Genomic DNA, 19623 nt, shown 5'->3' with positions numbered 1-19623 from the left:
TGGCTGGACGATCACCGTTGTGTGTCGGCGGCGGCCTACCAAAGCAGACAAAAAGTTTGGCTCTCCTCCAGGTAAATTCCTTTGAGAACTGAGTCTAAGAAACTAGCTCCCTGGTTCCTTGGCCCCTTTGAAATCCAATCCATTCATAACCCAGTATCTGTCCTATTAACCATTCCTCGCAACATGAAGGCTGACAAAGTGTTCCATGTTTCTCAGGTGAAACCGGTTTGGACCAGCCTGTTGAGTTGTTTTAGTCCACTTAACTGAAATCAGGTTTGCTTGAGCATCAAGCTCATACTCCCAGCCTGTTTTATTTCGTGTTACTCAACCAGAATTAAGCAACATGGGTGCACCATAAAAACCAAATGTTTAAGTCCAACGGTCAGAAGGTCATCCCATTGTTGTTCAGGGGAGTGATAGAATATGCTTCATTTTTTAAATCCAACTGCTAGGAAGAAGCATACTGCTTTTGAAATTTAATAACCACAATACACAACAGGACACTTATTTATTTTATTTAACTGAAAACAGCATTAAACATAGTGGGCTTTCACTTTTTCATCATATCTTTATAACTTTATTTACTTGATAAAGCATAATTTTTTTATATATAAATATTTGTTGCTCATTTATCCAGAGAAAGATTAACATCTTATTTTTCTGCAAAATTCAGAGGTGTAATGACTAACCGAGTTGGGCCAACAGCTTCCCTCAGCTTCCAGTTTTTGCACCATGCTAGGCTAAACACATTAGCTATTACAATAGTACTACTGCTACTACTATTGGAATCAGTGAAGTGGAATTGGTATTTAGTATTGACAGTACTGTCTATTATTTATATGCTACATCAACTCAAGCAATACTGCTAGCAGTTAAATGATAAAATACATAAAGGCAAAATGTTAGCTAGTGCTACTCTGCTAGCTGGTTGTAGCCTACATGAAAAGAGAAAAACAAATCCCAAAAAAGAGAAATTTAGGATTTGGGTTTTATCTGTAAACTACTGTATGTCAGAGAGATTTTTCTGATATATTTCTGACTTTAATGTCACAAAATCCTATTTGTTTTTAACCTTGAATGGACTTAAAATGCAGTTGCTGAATTTAACACATGGCCAACTAACTTTGCAGCTTTATTGACCTCCAGTAGTGTCCTCTCAGTTTAAACTAAAATTGTCACAAAAAATGTTTACATTTATAAAGTTTTCAAAATATATACGAAAAAGAGGGACTAATTATTAGGAACAGCATAAAGCAGCATTTAGCAGCAGCAGAAACTTAAATTTATAAGAGGTTAAATGATTATTGAGTCTGCAGTTTCTTGAAATCAAACACATTTAACACAACATGGAGAAAGAATAAAAACAACAAAAACATTACATATATAGTATTAGCAGATATTTAAATCAATACTAAAAATCGTGATTATGAAAAACTAAAATCTGCTGTAGATTTTTTTTTTTTTTTTTTTTTTTTTTTTTTTAAATCCAGCGGGTTTTTTTTGTTTTTTGTTTTTTTTACATTTTATTGTATTAATCAGTGCTACCTCTTTCCAGCCTTATGCCTGTCCAGTTTTTACAAGGCTTCAGTCCAAAACTAACAGGTAAAGTTAAAACCTGACCTAGTTAGATAAGTTAGTAAGTTAGATAACCCTTTGTTAATTTGGTATTAAGATAAAGTTAAGATCAAATTATTTCAACTGATCATTTTTTTTTCCCATTCAACTGCCAAGTTTTCTATAAATTACTGTCAGTTTAGGAAGTTTAAGCTGACTCCCGAAAGGCTGATTCTGTTCATCTGGACTTCAGTGGGAGAAACATTTTGTCACTCATCCAAGTGACTTCTTCTAAGTGCGTTTTCAGTTTCTCCAACTGAAAACGCTACATCCAGATGAACAGAAACAACCTTCTGGGATTTATTTACCTGGCTGATTGAGCATGCATCAACACATTTAAAGATGACTGTTAAAGTAGAATATATTTAAAAAAAAAAAAAAAAAAAAAAAAAAAAAAAAAAAAAAAAAACAGTTCCTTGTTACTTCGTATGAAAAACAAATATCCTTTTTGCACAAAGGTGCAGACTCGTTTTTTCTGAGAAAATAAAACTTTAAGGGGTTCGAACACAGGCAGAAATGACTTTATAACAAAATAATTTTTCAGTGTAAACCTTCAAAAAACAAACTACAACAGTGTCGAGTAGGGCTGCTTCACACTGTTTTCACACACTGTTCTGCCCCTTGACCCTGTTTTAACGCTCCAATAGTTTAATGACTGCAGCAGTCTTACCCCGGCTGAATTACAAGGTCAACAACACAAAACACAAAAAAATATTTTTCAACACAAGCACATATTTTGAAATTATGAATATTTCACCCAGAGGAGAACAGTTTGTGCTAAGAAAAAAAAATCCAGAGGAATCAACATCCATGATTTCTTGAGACAATTTAAAATAATTACTGACCTCACCAGATGAAGTTTAACTAAAGACACATGACTCAAATCTGCAAAAAACACACCAACAAGTCTCTCATGAAAATGAGTGAGAATACAAAGTTTTCTCAAACAGGACAAGGTGGCATTTTATTTAGTTATTTACTTACTCATGTTAACTTCAACATTCTTCAGTTACTGGGTAGTTTCTTCATTTTTTTGCTGAAATTCAGCTCTGGGTTTTTGTAAGGTTGCAGGCTAAATGCAGAACATCTGTTTCCTGTTACTGTCAGTGCTATAAGTGCCAATACATCAACAAAATGTTTGCTGAAGTACTTAAAGCACTTTTGTATAAACCAAACAACTCCTTAAAAATTTGGAATACCAGTAATCTGAATAAGTAAGTTCACATCAATATCACCTGAAGTATTTCAAACTATAGTAAATCTGCTGCTGTGTTTTTGTAGGAAAGAAGATTTGCTAAACTATCAAGTGAACATATGACTTAAAGACTTTTAGCCCCAGTGCGTATTTAAACTATACCATTTTTTTCTTTTATATGAAAACAGATGCACTAATTTTATTGATTTGGTTTTAGATTTGTTGATTTATTTATTTATTTTAAACTTAAAATTGAACACCACATTTTGTAGTGACTCCTACACATGGTGACTCAGTGCTGACAGGGTGTATCCAGGGTTTGCCCGCATTTCCAGCAGCAGTAATGATGAGGATGCCATGCTTGTCCGTCCTTCGCCGTGAGAAAAGACTGGCTGAAAATCAGCTGGAGAAACGGAACAGGAGGGGGGATGAGAATGATGTGAGAGAGGACACAAAAAATAAAAACAAAAATATTATTCTGATAAAACAAATTATATCTGTGGTGTTGCATAGAGTTGGTAGACTCATTTCCATTTTTATGCAGTCATTTATTCTCATCTGGGTTTAAAACTTTTAGTTCATTATTAAATCCACATAAGAATAAGCTATGTATATACGAAAATACTTTAAAGCTTTGTATTATTATCTACTATAACCTATAACAGGGCCTTTTATTGTTATTTACCATTTAAATAATTTGTAATAAATGTAATAAAAAAGGAGCTAAAACATATTTTTATTATTAACAAAACAGAAGAACTGTATACAGGCTGTCTGAAAAAAGATGCATTTTGAAACTATGACATCACCCATTGTTTTTAAAGTCTAGGCTTCTGTTGTGACTGTTGACATCTAACCTTTTTGAAACGGATGACATGACTGAAACCCCCCCCCCCCAAAGATGCTGCAGACTCATGCATTAGCATCTAGCAGGTCACAAGGGAGGCTGGCACTCAAGCCTGTCTTACTTTATTCTCCTTATCATCACCATTTTAAACAAATGGCCCGGCATACTTTACTAAATTAATATCATGCACGTTTTATGATAGTTTAAAGTAGCACTTCAGTCCATCAGGAAAGTGTTTGCAGTGGTTGTGGATGGATGACACTGCCACATAGAGCTGTCTTTTCATACTCAAATGCAAAGGCATAATAAAAGATGGACTTAGCGAAAAAGCCAAGAGCTTGCATTCTGTGTAATGGCCACCAGGGGGTGTTTGTAAAAAGACTTCTCGTACGATAGAAACCTGTGAGGAAAACAGCCTTTGTCCTGACCTCTGTGAAAGTCCTTCTAATGTGCTAGTGGGCTCAGTAACTCACTTTAGGTCATACTGAATAAAAAAATAAAGTCATTTTGTAAATTTGGTTCATTCTCAGAGTCAGAAAGAGGGATTATAAAGTGCATGCTCAAGCAAAAATCAAAGTTAAAGAGGTTTAAATGTGACAGCAGTTAGTATTTTATGGTAGTTCCTCTCACATGAACACCTTATTTACAGTGTGTGATAAACTAAATTATTGCTATGTGATGACTTAACAGTAGTATATGGTATTGTTTTGTTTCAGATTTTCTGATTTCATGAAGTTCAGACTGCAAACAGATCACCAACACTTACTGATCAGCAATAACTACAGGGAGTGAAGCCTCACCTCGTCGCAGCCCGAGCACCGTGGCCACTGTGTCTGACAATAGTGTCGTCCGCAGAACAGCTTCTGATTGGACCAGAAGTAGACCAGGTCAGCCAACATCTGGCCACACTCTGAACATACAAAGCACTTGGGATGCCACAGGGCAGCGTGGTAACCTGCACGCTCTGCATATACTGCAGGACTGTCCTTGGTAACTTCACCTTGGCAGCCGGTGCAATGCTAGAGGACAGAAAACTGTGTGAGAGGTCAAGTACGAAATTAGTGAAACAAATGTAGAGTCTCCTGATCCACAAGAACTTTGGTTTAAATCAAAACAGAAAATTCCCTCCACAGGGAATCTAGAAGGATTTCTGGATCCCGATCAGTTTAAAAGATGACATAAATCTCCACCTCACTAATCAACCAATCACATGACTTCCCCAGGTAGAACAGGTAAATATACATCTGATCTCAGTTCTTTGAGCACACATGGTAGATGCAACTTTGGCACGATTTTGCCGTTGCAACACGTGAAAGTAAAAAACAAGCATGCTGTTCTGTTCTCACTGAAATTTGATAGAAAAATAGAAATATTTTCAGTAGAAACACAGAAACAGGTTTTAATTAGAACTAGAGATGGCACGATACCACTTTTTTATGTCCGATACAGATACCGATATCATAAATTTGGATATCTGCCGATACCGATATGAATCCGATAGTGTTTTTTAATCAACAAAACTGTTTTTTAAATATCTTGCTGCATTTTGTATAAGTTCATACTCAAGTTTAAAACAACAACTACACTAAAGCTATTCTGTTATACCTGTATGCAAAAGAGAATATTTCATAGTTCAGCAATACTGATCAATCTAATAAACTTAAACCTACACCATCCTCCCTATTCTGGTATTTTAAAGAGTACTTAGCATAAATATTAAGCAACCTAACTAATAGGGTTCCAACTCCCAGCAACAACAAAAATAAATAAATAAATAGGGAACCACCCCTCACGCTCCACCTCATGATGCTTAATCGACGTAATCAACCTTAATTTGATGCAGTGTGAAAAAAATGCACAGAAATCAATTATTTTTCAAGAAATATTAAATAGATTCAACATCTTTCTTCAACAAAATTGCAGACTGCACAGATGGTACCTTCCCAAAGGAAAAAGTACTATAGCTTACTAGGGTATGTATATTAGACTTAATAGTCACTATATACAGTAATTGACTTCTATTCATTTTACATCAAATTAAAACTTTGGGTGTCAGATAATTAATTATTAAAAACAAGACATTTTAAATGAGAATAAGAAAGAAAAGTATGTCTTTGTGCCCCCTTTTCCCTGTTAATGCCCTATTGGCCCCCCTGGCTAAACTTTGCTAGATCCGCCCCTGCACAGTTACAGCCGTCAGCTACGTAGAAAAAGATCCTCGAGTAGAAAGTAATATTAAATAAATTCTAACAGCTGATCAAGCTTAAATGTGCTGCTGTTGTTCAGCCGCTGGTTTCCTCTTTCTGGTGCAAAGTGGGCCAAAAGCAAACAAGAGACACGGACTCGCGACAGAAAAGCCGATCAGCTGATCATTGATCAGTTTCATGATTGAAGTAGCAGCAAGAAGAGGCAGTCGCTCCATATATCGCTTGTTAAGCTTAACGCAGGAATGCTTTACAAACATTCAGAGATGGACTTACACACTTGCTTTACTTCTCTCGGGGATAACTTTGTCGGAGATGAAATGCTGGGTAGCTAGCGAAGCTCCACATGCTATCCACACCACCGACAGGTCCCGCATGCCACAGCCGCTCTATCACGTGATGCATACTGCTCCGACGTGCTAACGTTCGGAGGTGAGTTACGGCGTGTTGCAAGTTTTCTGAGGTGCTTTCGTGATATTTAATGGATCGGATTACATTTTTTATTTTTCTCCGATATCCGATCCAGTAATTTAGGTCAGTATCGGACCGATACCGATACGTAATATCGGATCGGTCCATCTCTAATTAGAACCAGTATTGCAAACAAGACTACAAATCTTTCTTTAGTGAAATAAAGGGAGCAATAGTCGACCAAAGAGTCCCAAAAATAGGCATAACTGGGCAGCGTTGGCAACATTAAGTGTTTCAAGTCAAACTAAAACCACATTTAGTCATCCAATTTTGCAGTTTTTTGTTGTTACAAGAAAGAAGAGCTGGCTGGAGGAACACGGTGAAGTTAGTGTTTGATTGAAAGGGGGCGTGATGCCCCTGTGCTGTTGTTACACCACACTGAAACAAAGCAAACAAACTTGCCCTACATGTCATGAGCAGACAGCATGTTAGCGGTACTGATCGTGAAATAAGACCTGAGAAGTTGGATAAGGAGACTTCAGCAGGCTGTTGTGCAGAGTCTGTCTGTGAGCTCAGTAACACTTTCTGCTCTTACTGTTGTTGTGACTGTATTTGATTGGTTTGATGTGAATTCGATTTCCTATGTACAATTAAAAGGTTGTATCATGAAACAAAAAAAACCCTAATCATTAATCGAAGCTTTCTCTCTTTTCCTTCGTATTGACAGATCTGCAGCTGGTAACAGCTGGTGATTAAAGCATCCAGGGTCATACACCCACTTACATATTCAGTCTTGTTGTTGTATTCTGTCCCATTTGTGGGGGAGGCGACACTGCTGTTAGATGAACCGTGATCCTGATGCTGAGGAGCATCCTTCTTATTGCTGCTGCTGTGTTCCTTCACCTCCTTTGCTGTCCTCTGAATGGCTGCTTCCCTCAAAGCTTCACCCTCACCGGGTAAGGCCACCTCTCCTACTCCCAGCACTTCCTGTTTGTACTGCTTCACAAACAGCAGCATGGAGGAAATCTGCAGGAAGAATGACTCCATCATGAAAGTGATTAGCCAACTTTTAATCTTTTGATTATAGGTGGAATGATTACATACTGCTCAGGTTATTGATAATCATGTGTGTTGAACTAGTCACGGCAGAGTAATTTACCTCCTCCTCACTGGCCAGGCTCTGACACTTCATGGGGTCCTGATCGTAGGCGGGGAGCTGGATGAGGAGCTGCCTGCGTCGCTCCAGCGCTCCAACAGTCCCTGAGACTGGCCTCTGACTCTCTGGGAGGAGCTCCATGTACTGCATGGCCTTCAACAGATGATGCAGTTTTCACAAATTCAATCTCTCGATCTTTTCCCACTGCTGAAACCTGAGCTTATCTAACACATTTTAAGCCGTCATCGGACTCTCCCGATGTCGTCACTGACACATCTGTGGGTTGTCAGATTACTTCACCAGAGTGAAGCAGTGACTAAAAGTGTGGTAGTGGGTTGGAAAACGCAAACAAACAAAAAGTGAGGGATGAACCAAACGAGATGTTCAAGGTTTTTAGAGGCACATCTGGAAAACAGTCCCCCAGTTGGATTTGGATCTGCCTCTACAAGTTCAACCGCAGTAACGTCTGTCATCTTCATAATTATAGGCTGGGAAGCCTGAAACATACTTGAGTCAGGTTTTAATGGGACAGTTCATATTCTTCATACAGGAAGAGCAGCACCAACTGAGGTAAATCTGAACTAAAGTGTCCTGAGTGAATAAATAAAGGAAGAAGTTTGAGTTGTTAACTTGATGATGAAAATAAAATGTAATTTCATGCATGAATTTTTCTTGAGTTTTCAGGGTCCTGGATTGGTGACCCAGTGTTTGTGTTTTTAATTTAAGTTTTACTCTTTGAATTATGGTTTTCTGTCGTATTATATCCATTGTTCCTGGTTTCTAGGGTTCTGTTCTGTTTCTGCACCTTGCCTCGTGTTTCCATGTCTCAGTATCTAGTCTGCATCACCATGAATGTCTTGTGCTTCCTGTTTTATTGTGATAATCCCGTTCAGTGTGTTGAGTGGCATGGATGGCTCAGTAGGTAAAGTGGTTGCCCCATGATTAGAAAGTCGGGGACTCAAATCCACTGAACGGCTACCCTGAAGTACTCCTGAACAAGGTACCGTCCCTACACACTGCTCCCTAGGCGCTCGTGTCTGCCCACTGGGTGAATGGGGCAGCCCATAGGAGTAATTAGTCCCTATGGGGACATACACATTATTATTATTATTATGAGTTTTGCTTCTCTGTGTCCTGTTATGTCAGATTCGTCCCAGCTGTGTTCCCGATCCTCTCATTGTCCTACTTGTGTATTTAAGCTCTGCGTCTTCCTTGTTCTTTGCTGGTTCATCTGTACGTCTTCCCGTTCTTCATCCCCTACATTTCATCTGTGGTGTTTCCATGTCTCCGTTTCCTCATTCCCAGTTTCAGGTTTGTTCATATTACTACTACAGCTGTTTGATGGGGTATTTCTTTGGCTATTTGCATTGTCCATTTATTCCAGAGCTGTGCTTGAACAGGTAGCTGGAAGCAATAGCTGTATGCAACAGCTGAGCTAAATAATATCGCTAAAATGGAGCTCTTTACCATGTTTGTGGTTTTGGTCCTGTTAGGTTATTTTAATGTATCTATCTGAAAAATATCCTGTGGTATCCAAAATCCATCCACTATTTTTAAATGAAAGAATGAAAGAAAAAGAGAATCAGCAGCAGTCTCCTGCACTCCACAGTGAATCCTACCAGTTTCTGGTTGAGGCCGGCAGGAGCCCAGTCATATGTGGTGGTGTTGAAGGTCGGGTCTTTGCGTGACACCACCGGATTGGTGACAATCATTCGGTTTCTCTTGTACATGCGAAGGCCACCACCTCCTTTAATCTTCGCTGTCAAATGGGAGCAGGGCGAGTCTGTGAGCAGGCGTCCTATTCGCTGGTCGTCTTCAAGGTCATTTCCAGGAGCGTGGTCGACCGTGCTGCAGCCACACACTGTGCAGGCTTTTCTGGATAGAAGAAACACCAAAAAGGATAAGCGACGATTTAAATCCATTCTTGTCATTTTACATTTTTGTTTTTTGGCCAAATATTACTCTCTTTGGCTTGCTCAAATAAAAGCCGTTTGAATGCAAGACAAGAACATTTAACTTGTGTTTTTCCAGCTTGCCTGGTTATTTCTTCCATGTAGTCTGAAAACTTGGGAGTCTGGGCATGTGGTTTGACAGCCTACACCCATCTGGTGTTCAGTCACAAACATATTTAATATTTTTCTTCAAAAGGAATGAATGTGTAAGTAGTGAGGGAGCAGTGGTGAGACCACTAAAATTTTAAATTTCCTGTACAGGAAAAAAAATGAATTAAAAAGGGGGGAACTGTACCTCCAAGTATGTGGCTGAAAACCAGAGCAGCTCTCCTTACATATGAGACAGATTGCTGCACGTCCTCCTCCTCCTGCACCTCCTGCAGTCTGCTTTATAGACATCTAAAGAGAGCACAACACATCACAACAGATAAAGGGCTGCACAATTAAGGCTGCACTTCTGGTCAAAGCATAGCATTACGATCTCGTGAGGTATATCTGTAATTTAAATATACTCATCATGGACATGGATGTCATGGTAATTATGCACATTTAATGATTTCTTTGAACTGTTCTTTCTCTAGGCTGGAATGACTGTACAGCACACACCTTTAATAACTTAAAAAGAAAACAAAAAAAGAACTGAATGCACATGTTTGAAGTTAATTTAGATTTTTTTCTAATCTCAATTGAGTCAAAAGTATGTACATAGACTCAAATATCAAATATAACTATGGTTGACCACTTTACCTGGAATAACCGCATTCAGAGTTCATTTAAATATGTTGGTTTCTTGGCATGGACCTGGCTTTAAAAGCATAATCTACAAATTTTCAACAGGGTTAAGTTTTTGGGAAAATCATTAGGCAGAAGAGAACGGATGGATGGATTACTCAATCTATAAAAGGGTTTATGTTTTGAAGGGAGGAAGGTTCAGGGCTGAAGCAATCAGCTTCATGGGCTCATCCGGTTAGAATAAGAAAAGCAGCCATCTAATGCAGAATTATTTTCAGGGTACTCCTTTTATTCTCAAATAAATAAGGCAAAAAAGGAAGGAAACAAAGACACACATGGACTGCCAATGCTGAAAGAAAACAGATTCAAGTTACTCATTACCTTAACATTACATAAAATAAAAACCCAAACAGAACCTCACCTCAGCTGCCGCCCCGTGTGGAAGTGAGGAAAGAGTGAGCCAAAAGTGAATGCAGTCCTTATGTACTGTGTGACATATAATGTGTGACAGGTGAGTGCAATCAAGGACAAGCACCACACCCAATCAAAGGTGAGAGAACTAAACAAGGTGCATCTGGTGAAGTGAGTGGGTGTGCTGGGATGTGCTAAAAGGTGGGTCTCTACAACAGTTTACAAATTAAATGGAAGGATGGATGAACGAGTTTTCTCCCACTAAAGTCTAACGGACACTAAATGACATCGAGGGGAACTATTTTTCAACCACGACTAGAAGTCAATAAAAATCTTCCAGCTGGTGCTGAACAAATTTTGGTTATTAGTCACTTTTAATAGTTTACTTGTCTGAATAACAGTAGGTCCTTGTTTTTTCTTTAATATGTAACACTCACTTTAAACAGATATGCTCATCTATGTACTATAGGGAGTGCAGAATTATTAGGCAAGTTGTATTTTTGAGGAATAAATTTATTATTGAACAACAACCATGTTCTCAATGAACCCAAAAAACTCATTAATATCAAAAGCTGAATGTTTTTGGAAGTAGTTTTTAGTTTTAGCTATTTTAGGGGGATATCTGTGCGTGCAGGTGACTATTACTGTGCATAATTATTAGGCAACTTAGCAAAAAACAAATATATACCCATTTCAATTATTTATCTTTACCAGTGAAACCAATATAACATCTCCACATTCACAAATATACATTTCTGACATTCAAAAACAAAACAAAAACAAATCAGCGACCAATATAGCCACCTTTCTTTGCAAGGACACTCAAAAGCCTGCCATCCATGGATTCTGTCAGTGTTTTGATCTGTTCACCATCAACATGATGGAGCATTGTCCTGCATGAAAATCATGTTTTTCTTGAAGGATGCAGACTTCTTCCTGTACCACTGCTTGAAGAAGGTGTCTTCCAGAAACTGGCAGTAGGACTGGGAGTTGAGCTTGACTCCATCCTCAACCCGAAAAGGCCCCACAAGCTCATCTTTGATGATACCAGCCCAAACCAGTACTCCACCTCCACCTTGCTGGCGTCTGAGTCGGACTGGAGCTCTCTGCCCTTTACCAATCCAGCCACGGGCCCATCCATCTGGCCCATCAAGACTCACTCTCATTTCATCAGTCCATAAAACCTTAGAAAAATCAGTCTTGAGATATTTCTTGGCCCAGTCTTGACGTTTCAGCTTGTGTGTCTTGTTCAGTGGTGGTCGTCTTTCAGCCTTTCTTACCTTGGCCATGTCTCTGAGTATTGCACACCTTGTGCTTTTGGGCACTCCAGTGATGTTGCAGCTCTGAAATATGGCCAAACTGGTGGCAAGTGGCATCTTGGCAGCTGCACGCTTGACTTTTCTCAGTTCATGGGCAGTTATTTTGCGCCTTGGTTTTTCCACACGCTTCTTGCGACCCCGTTGACTATTTTGAATGAAACGCTTGATTGTTCGATGATCACGCTTCAGAAGCTTTGCAATTTTGAGACTGCTGCATCCCTCTGCAAGATATCTCACTATTTTTGACTTTTCTGAGCCTGTCAAGTCCTTCTTTTGACCCATTTTGCCAAAGGAAAGGAAGTTGCCTAATAATTATGCACACCTGATATAGGGTGTTGATGTCATTAGACCACACCCCTTCTCATTACAGAGATGCACATCACCTAATATGCTTAATTGGTAGTAGGCTTTCGAGCCTATACAGCTTGGAGTAAGACAACATGCATGAAGAGGATGATGTGGACAAAATACTAATTTGCCTAATAATTCTGCACTCCCTGTATGTTTGGAAATTAGCCTCGCTTTATACACATTAAGACTTTTTAAGACTTCTACAGCTGCCATCACTATACAAATAAGCTGCACAAATGAATGTAAACCATTGGAAAGCATTGGTATTGTGCCATTGTGTGTTATTCGCCCTGAGTATAACTGGCTTGAAACACAGATAGCTCAACCAGCTCTGCAGGTAGTCAGTTTTCCAAATACACATATTTTAATTTGCTGATGGCATTTTTTTTCAATTGTAAGTACATGTCTCATGTGATTCTTCATTTTCTTCTTTACTCTTTTTTTACAATAATGTAAGTGAATGCCTGATTGACAAAATAATCATAACTAGGTTTTTCTGTAATGTTTAGCCCACTTCCTCTGCTAATGAGGACTGTTAGATGTGGAAAGTATGTGAGTCCTGACTGAAGAAAGAAATGCAAACAAAAAGTCCAAGTCATTAGAGACTCGTGTCACGCAGAGAAGACAGACGAGATACGGGGAATTAGACAACATTTCCAGACAGTTTGACTGTGGTGATGATGAGTACGATGATGGTGTGTGAGGAAGCACTGGGCGAGACAGAAGACGTGTTTTGTTTTTTTCCCCAAACATTTCTCAGTGGGTGTGGGAGGAAGAAAAGGGAGTGAACACCACACACACACACACACACACACACACACACACACACACACACACACACAGGATGGATGATCTCATTGTACCACCCAGTGACTTCATCGTCACTGTCCTGACAAACACAGCAGATTCCCCCCTTTGCTGCTCTTTATCCTGTTTACTCTGTTAGCATTACGTACATTAGTTACAATGAAAACACATTTTTTTGGACTTGTTAAGGTTACTTGATTAGTTTTCTGGAGAAATTTAAAAGAGAACAAAGTTTGTGCGTCTATCATGACTTAAAACAACCACCTGTTATAGTGTGAGTAAACAAGAGGCAACTCACTAACTCGGTTCTCACGAGAATACAGAGAAACGGAGATGAAGTGTTTCTGGATTCGCAGCTGGGAGGGTGCGGGAATTTGGGGCAAGTTTAGGTGGAGAACTGGCAAATTTAGCCCACTTTGACCAACCTTAGACTATGCGTGGTGACCTTCAGCTGTCCAGGATACAGTTACAGCACCGGGGCTTTGCCTAATGCAAGTATTTTATTCTGGCTTGCCAGAGTATTAAAAGAGCAAACTGTTTTGGCTTTCTGGCTTGTTAGGCATTTAGTTGTTATAGCAAACAGCTAGCTTTTATGTCACTACTGACAGCTAAACAAAGAGCAACATGTGAGTGATGGCAGACTGTTTCTAAAGGCTTTGGCAGGAAATCTGAAGACTGTGCTGCTGAAACAACCTGCTGCTATTTGTCTGGACTGTCCACCTATCCATCTGTCAGCAGGCATTAGCTCTCCCATCCCTCCTAAAAGGCATTCGCTCACGTAACATTGCTGAATACATGCAGAGACACACACATTCGAACAAGATATAGACATACAAACTAAAACCTCTGCTCCATTCAAGTTTTCCAGCCTTTTCTTTTAACCTTGCAGCAAGGTCATTTCTCTGTTTTTACTCCCATCCACACAGCTTAAGTGAGGATACAGGCGTCTTCCAACCAACAAAAAAAAATGCTAAGAAGGAATTTGCCAAACAAAATGAAATTGGGTTAAAAAGTGAAAGATGATGACATTAAAAAGAAAAGAGGTTTCTTTGGGTTTAAATGTAGAAGGACACTTATCGTCTTTAAAAACCTTTGAACATCCATGAATCTCTGAAGCTCTGAGTTTTGGCATTAAAACGTTCATCTAACTCTAGGAAAGAAGGCAAACATGTTAGTAATAACAGGGTTCCTTTTCAAGCAGAGTGATGAATCTGATGCCACCAGCGAGGTGTAAAGACAGAGACGGAGAGTGTGTTTAAGTGTGTTTGACTGTGAAGCGACTGGTGATTGGTGCGTGTTGAAAAGGTCACAGCTGAAATAGAAACAGCTGAAGAAGAAAAAGACTTCATTAAATCCCCTTGGAGTACACTGACTGGCTCACTGTGTTTATTGTTGAGTAATGAGTGAACATCAGTCACCAGGAGGTCAGAGTGAAGCACCTCACTGAGGTTTGAGGTTTGAGTCGAACGCAGCTTTAATAAAGGGAAATTTCACCAAAGAAGGCAGTGTGATTTCTGTCTTCCTGTAGAAAGCCAGTTTGTCAGATGTTTGTTTGAAGAATTTTTACTAATGAGTCATAGTCAGAGCAGACGTTACTCAAAAGCTCCTTCAAAAAGAAAATAAACAAGCAGATCATGCAGTATTTTTCTTTTTGAATGGAGGTTTTTCTGTACTTCCAGAAATGCCTTTTTATGACTATTAACTTATTTTTAAGATATTTTCTCCACGTGCTTTGGAACAATTGACCGTATATGATCGGATTTGGGGAGTTTCCTTGCCATAGATGCAAAATGTTAATTTGATCATCTCCGAGCCACCTTTTGCCCTCAGATTGCACCTGGATCTTTGGAAAACTTTAGTCTTTGGGATGTTTTTAGTTTTGTTAGTCTTTAAGAAGCAGCTAGACAAGCAAAAGCCCACAAACTGGGAACAGCTTGGAGCACCAGTAAGACAGGAATGGGTGGCCATCAATCAGAATTTACATTTGTCTTGTGGAATGCTTATGATTTTTTTCACTACATCATAGAAACATGTAAAAAATATGATGTAAATAAAAACTGAAGTGTATGAAACACAAGAAGTCACACACTTTACATTCGAAGCATGTTTCTCGTCTCACTTCTGTTTGTCCTTCTGTGCAGAATATGATGAGTGATTTGTGAACTGTGCACAGGATTCAACACTGTTTTATCACAGTGACTGAAGCTTCTCAGCACATCCACTGAGAGTAGTTTCTATGAATATACCTGCTCGTGAGTAGTAGAAAGCTTTCTTCTTTTCATTATCTATTGTTACTTTTCAGCTTTTATTTGCTGTTTTGTTAGGTCTTGGAGAACCATATTCAATTTCAAGAATGTTAACTGCACTTAGAGAACATGTCTGGCATTAGGACTTGAAGGCTAATGTCTCACGTTTCATGTAAAAACACCAAGAAACTCGATAATAATACAAAACCGAAGATCATCATAAAAACAACACCAAGTGAGATCCAGTATCACGGGAACTAAGATTCACACTATACTTGAAATAATAAAAGAATCAAAACAGGAAATCTCAAACTCAACTGGTCAAATCATCAAAAACTTCAATAGAACAGCAGCGAAGAGATAAACGAAAATAAACATAATAAACAAAAATCCAAAAGCTGCAGGGAACAAAATCAGGCGCCATGACACACTTCAACAATCTCATGTGCCTTAGAACAAGACAGACCAACAAATCTATCTCAACACAACACACAACACATACAAGCACAGTCTTTATCGGCAAAACAAACAGTACAGTAATTAGAATAAGTTTATTTTTTAACAAACCTCACTCTGCTGCAGGGCAAAGGGATCAAAGTGCAAATTTGAATCTAATAATAAAAGTCCTGATCCATTATAGAGTTAACACAGACCCAGACAATTTCTAACATTCACAATTATTACAGCTGATGACAGGAGGAAGCTGTAGCAACCAGACAAAACTGTTTTGTTTGAGCTACCATGAACCCTTAAATTACCGGCTTATTGAACATGTTATGAATTGTCTTCATTTACTTATATGCATATAAGCATGCATATATGCAGCATACTAACCTTTGTCTCCAGTTAGTTTGGACACCAGTCATACTGACTACATATTTTGGCAGCTTTATTCTTACCTCTGTTCATGACAACAAAAAATACTGAACAGTGTTATAAGCTGAGGAGAAAGCTTCCTTTTTCTGAGGAAAACGTGTGGCCGTTCTATATTTAGGAGTCAGATAAGGCGGGTATGTTGTAGGTGGGTACACTTGGCTGAGCTTCACGAGTAATGTCAAACACGTTGGCTATGTGAAGTGGAAACTACAGGAAATGCTGTGAGATAAGAGGCTGGAGGTCACAGAGGGGCAGCATCTTGACTTTGAATCAGAGCTTTGGCACATGGCATCCTCTGCATTTCCTGCTGCTCTCCATTTAAGACAAAATTGGACAAAAATGCCACGAGTGAGCTGCTGTTTCCAGCTGTGTCACAGTCTCCGGTTACTATTTAAGAGTAAACAGTGGCCTGAAGGAGGAAAAGGCTGGATAGGATAGTGGAGACCACAGGGAACTTTTATTTTTACCTGTAGTATACATATTTAAATCGGTTGCTGTTGGTGACTGTGTTTTGGGGATTTGTATTATTTAGTTTATAGTTTTGCAACATTTCCTGCTTTCAGTCATGAGATTGTGGATTCATCATTTTTATTTTTAAACTTTTACTGCAACAAAAGTGATCATTTTATGGCAACCTTTCTTTTTCTTTGTAACCTCAATATTCATAATATGAAGCTTTTTGGGGGGCGGGGGGGGGAGTTAACAACATGTAACAAAAGAATAACGAGAGGGGTGCATGTATGGGGGCACACTGCAGGTTATTTCAATGCTGGTGATGGCGGTTTTTCCAGCTCGGGGGTATAAAGACAGGGCTCACGCCACAAACAGGTGACGCTGATCTGTCAGGTTATCATCCTCGGACTGATGTGACCTCTGGACAAACAGCCAGAGGCCAAATTACAGGAGGGATCTGTGGGAAACAAAGTGCCGCCAGCACAGACCCAGCAGGCAGATCAGGACCTCGTGGTCATGGATTACCTTCGCTGACTGAAATAGAAACCTCCAGCTGTTAGACTCAGACTGCAGAGAGATATGTCCAAACTGACTTTAGCCTACAGCACTTATAAACATGACCAGAACTGATCACAGTGACTAAAGCTTGCAGAAAGCTCGACTCAAGCTGGACTTCTGTTTTTATTTGTTTGGAGGTTCTTCCTCATTGGGTCAGATCAGGACATCGGATGTAATAATGTAATCTGAAATCAGAAATCAAATTGCTGTAAAGTGTGTTAAGTGTGTGTAAGCTCAAAGTGTGTACGTGGCCCATTATTCATTTAAAGTTAGAGGGTGCCATCACTGAGTTCAGCATTACAAAACTGAGTGCAGTGTGGTTGTGTTAGATTCACTAATGCTGCTTTCCAGCTTACTATGATCACAATTACTATTATTACTATGATTACTATTATTAAAATGTTTTCAGCTTCTACAAGAGTCACTTTGCATGACACAGAGCTCAGAATAATCCTTATTTATATCACACTATCTTATTCTCTCTTATTCATTACCTGTCCATCTCCTTTTAAACCATCAAACTCATTTCTCTGTTTTTCTGCATGATAAAGAAACACTGCTGTATTAAATGAAAGAAATCTGCCAGAATTTAATTGCAGTAAATTGTAAGAAATAAATGTGTAAAATTACAGAGAAAGCTCTGGTAGCTCAGACTGTCCTGTAATTATAAGAAACGTCTTAAAAATCAATTGCTTAATTACTCTTGGTGTAGTATGAATGGCAGAGGAGGAGGTTTTTATCAGCAGGAAAAGCTGTAAAACGTATGAAAATACAGTTAAAAGACTAAGTCTATGTCCTCTGTTATATTTTCCAAAGATGTGCTGAATTGGAATGTTTCCTGACTGGATTTTGGCCCCTGGGCCTCATGTTTGACATCCCTATTTTAAAGCAACTTTCTTCTGATTGGTTGCTCCTCAGGTATACCTGAGATGACCATATTAAGGACACCTGTCTTTATCTGATGTCATACAGATCCAAGTCTAGAATGAAACAGTCTGAAGTCTCGGCTTTTGCTCACAGGAATTACTCACACGCACACTGACCTCATTATGTGAAACTTTGTGTTTAATGTGAGCATACACCACTGCAACTGCATATAATCACAGGAAAGAAAGAAAAGCAGGATAGGTTACCTTTAAATGAACATCATACAACTCAGATGACACTTGATTTTCTGTATAGCTAAATAAAATAAAACCTCTCTCAGACAAAAATTCGTGATCTTGAACACTGATGAATGAATGTTGAAGAAATGTGAGATTCTTCTGAGGCTTGAATGTAAAACATCCACACTCATAGCTGACAGAGATTTCAAACCTCTAAATGTCAGGAAAGCTCACTTAGGCACATCACAGAGTTCCTTCTGACCTTACACTGATGTGATGTGCCACACCAGCAAGTGACCCTCTGACCCACTGACCTCCACATCTGGAAATATCTGTGAGCAACAATCTGTACTGATGCAGATGTTTTTACCTTCTCCATGGCTGAGTTCACGTCCATGTAGTCCAACGTCCGTCGGCGAGCTGTCTCCTTGGCTCCTCGACTCCGTCTGCCGCCGCTCTTCCAGAACAATGAGACTTTAAATTCCTCTCCCGTTGACCGCACTTCCTCACTCTCCGCCCACAGTCGGTTCTGCTGCCACTCTGCTCCGCCGGCCCTCCACAGCTCACAGCAATTTAACCGTCCACACCTTCATCAGCCCTCCTTTCTTTGTCCTCTGCTTTTACATTTCTCTCTTCTCTACACTCAGCAAGATTAAAACTGACCTTTCTCCTCTTCAGCTGTAAACTCCTGCTTTTACTTTTCCATTCAGCGTATTCCCCCCACTCTTCCCTCCTGATCTGTGTGGTTGCCAGCTCTGCTTCTCCACCCTCTGCAACATAAACTGAGCAGGTTTCTTCACCTCTTGATTTTGTTACAACACGCAAGGGGGAAACTGGGTTGTTTTTTGTTTGTTTTTTCCTGCAAAATTTCTAATCTTCCAGTTTTACAGTCTGCTAAGTGGGGAATTCACACTGCTGTGCTAAATTTTGCAGGCACTTGCAGTGTTGACTGTTCCAACCACAGCTGCATTGTCCCTAATCACAGCTGCTCTCTGCTGCAGAACAGCACACTGTTGGGACTAACTGGATCAGTGAGGCCTGACTGAACTGTTTGTGTTTTTAATCTCAGACAAAGACTGAGAGGGAGTCCCTGCTCACACTCCTCCAGCCAATCAGAGTCACCCTGTAAAACTTCTCAGCCAGTAGGAATGGCTGAATTTCCTCCTCCTCCTCCTCCTTTTCTGCATTTTCAGTGTGGCTCAGAAAAGCTTAGACCAAGGCATGAGCAACACACCTCAGGTTTGCAGGTCCAGACGAGGCCTAGTGGTGACTAACACGGCATGGCCGTGTTTTTGTTATGGCTTTGATTTCTTCAGGATTGGTCTTAGCGGGCTGTTGAAGGTCCTGTGAGTGCAGAACAACGGCTTCATAGCTGAAATGTTCTG

General features: G+C 39.5%; 1 protein-coding gene across 1 annotated transcript; it reads right to left on the bottom strand.

Moving 5' to 3' along the window:
- Positions 1–1645: 1645 nt before the first annotated feature.
- Positions 1646–19266, bottom strand: lmcd1 (LIM and cysteine-rich domains 1). Its single transcript, XM_085407139.1, has 7 exons — positions 18609–19266; positions 9675–9778; positions 9047–9302; positions 7431–7580; positions 7055–7297; positions 4457–4675; positions 1646–3212 (listed from the first exon to the last, which is right to left on the bottom strand). Exons 1-7 carry the CDS (start codon positions 18633–18635, stop codon positions 3102–3104), a joined length of 1110 nt encoding a protein of 369 aa, XP_085263265.1. The 5' UTR covers positions 18636–19266; the 3' UTR covers positions 1646–3101.
- Between the last annotated feature and the right edge of the window lie 357 nt (positions 19267–19623).

This window comes from Rhamphochromis longiceps, linkage group LG5 (genome assembly GCF_057381845.1).
Source record: "Rhamphochromis longiceps isolate RC_006_pf linkage group LG5, R_longiceps_female_GT1.1, whole genome shotgun sequence".
Classification (NCBI taxonomy): Eukaryota; Metazoa; Chordata; class Actinopteri; order Cichliformes; family Cichlidae; genus Rhamphochromis; species Rhamphochromis longiceps.
Note: the sequence above shows the minus strand (reverse complement) of the source record. Positions and strands in the feature narration are given on the sequence as shown.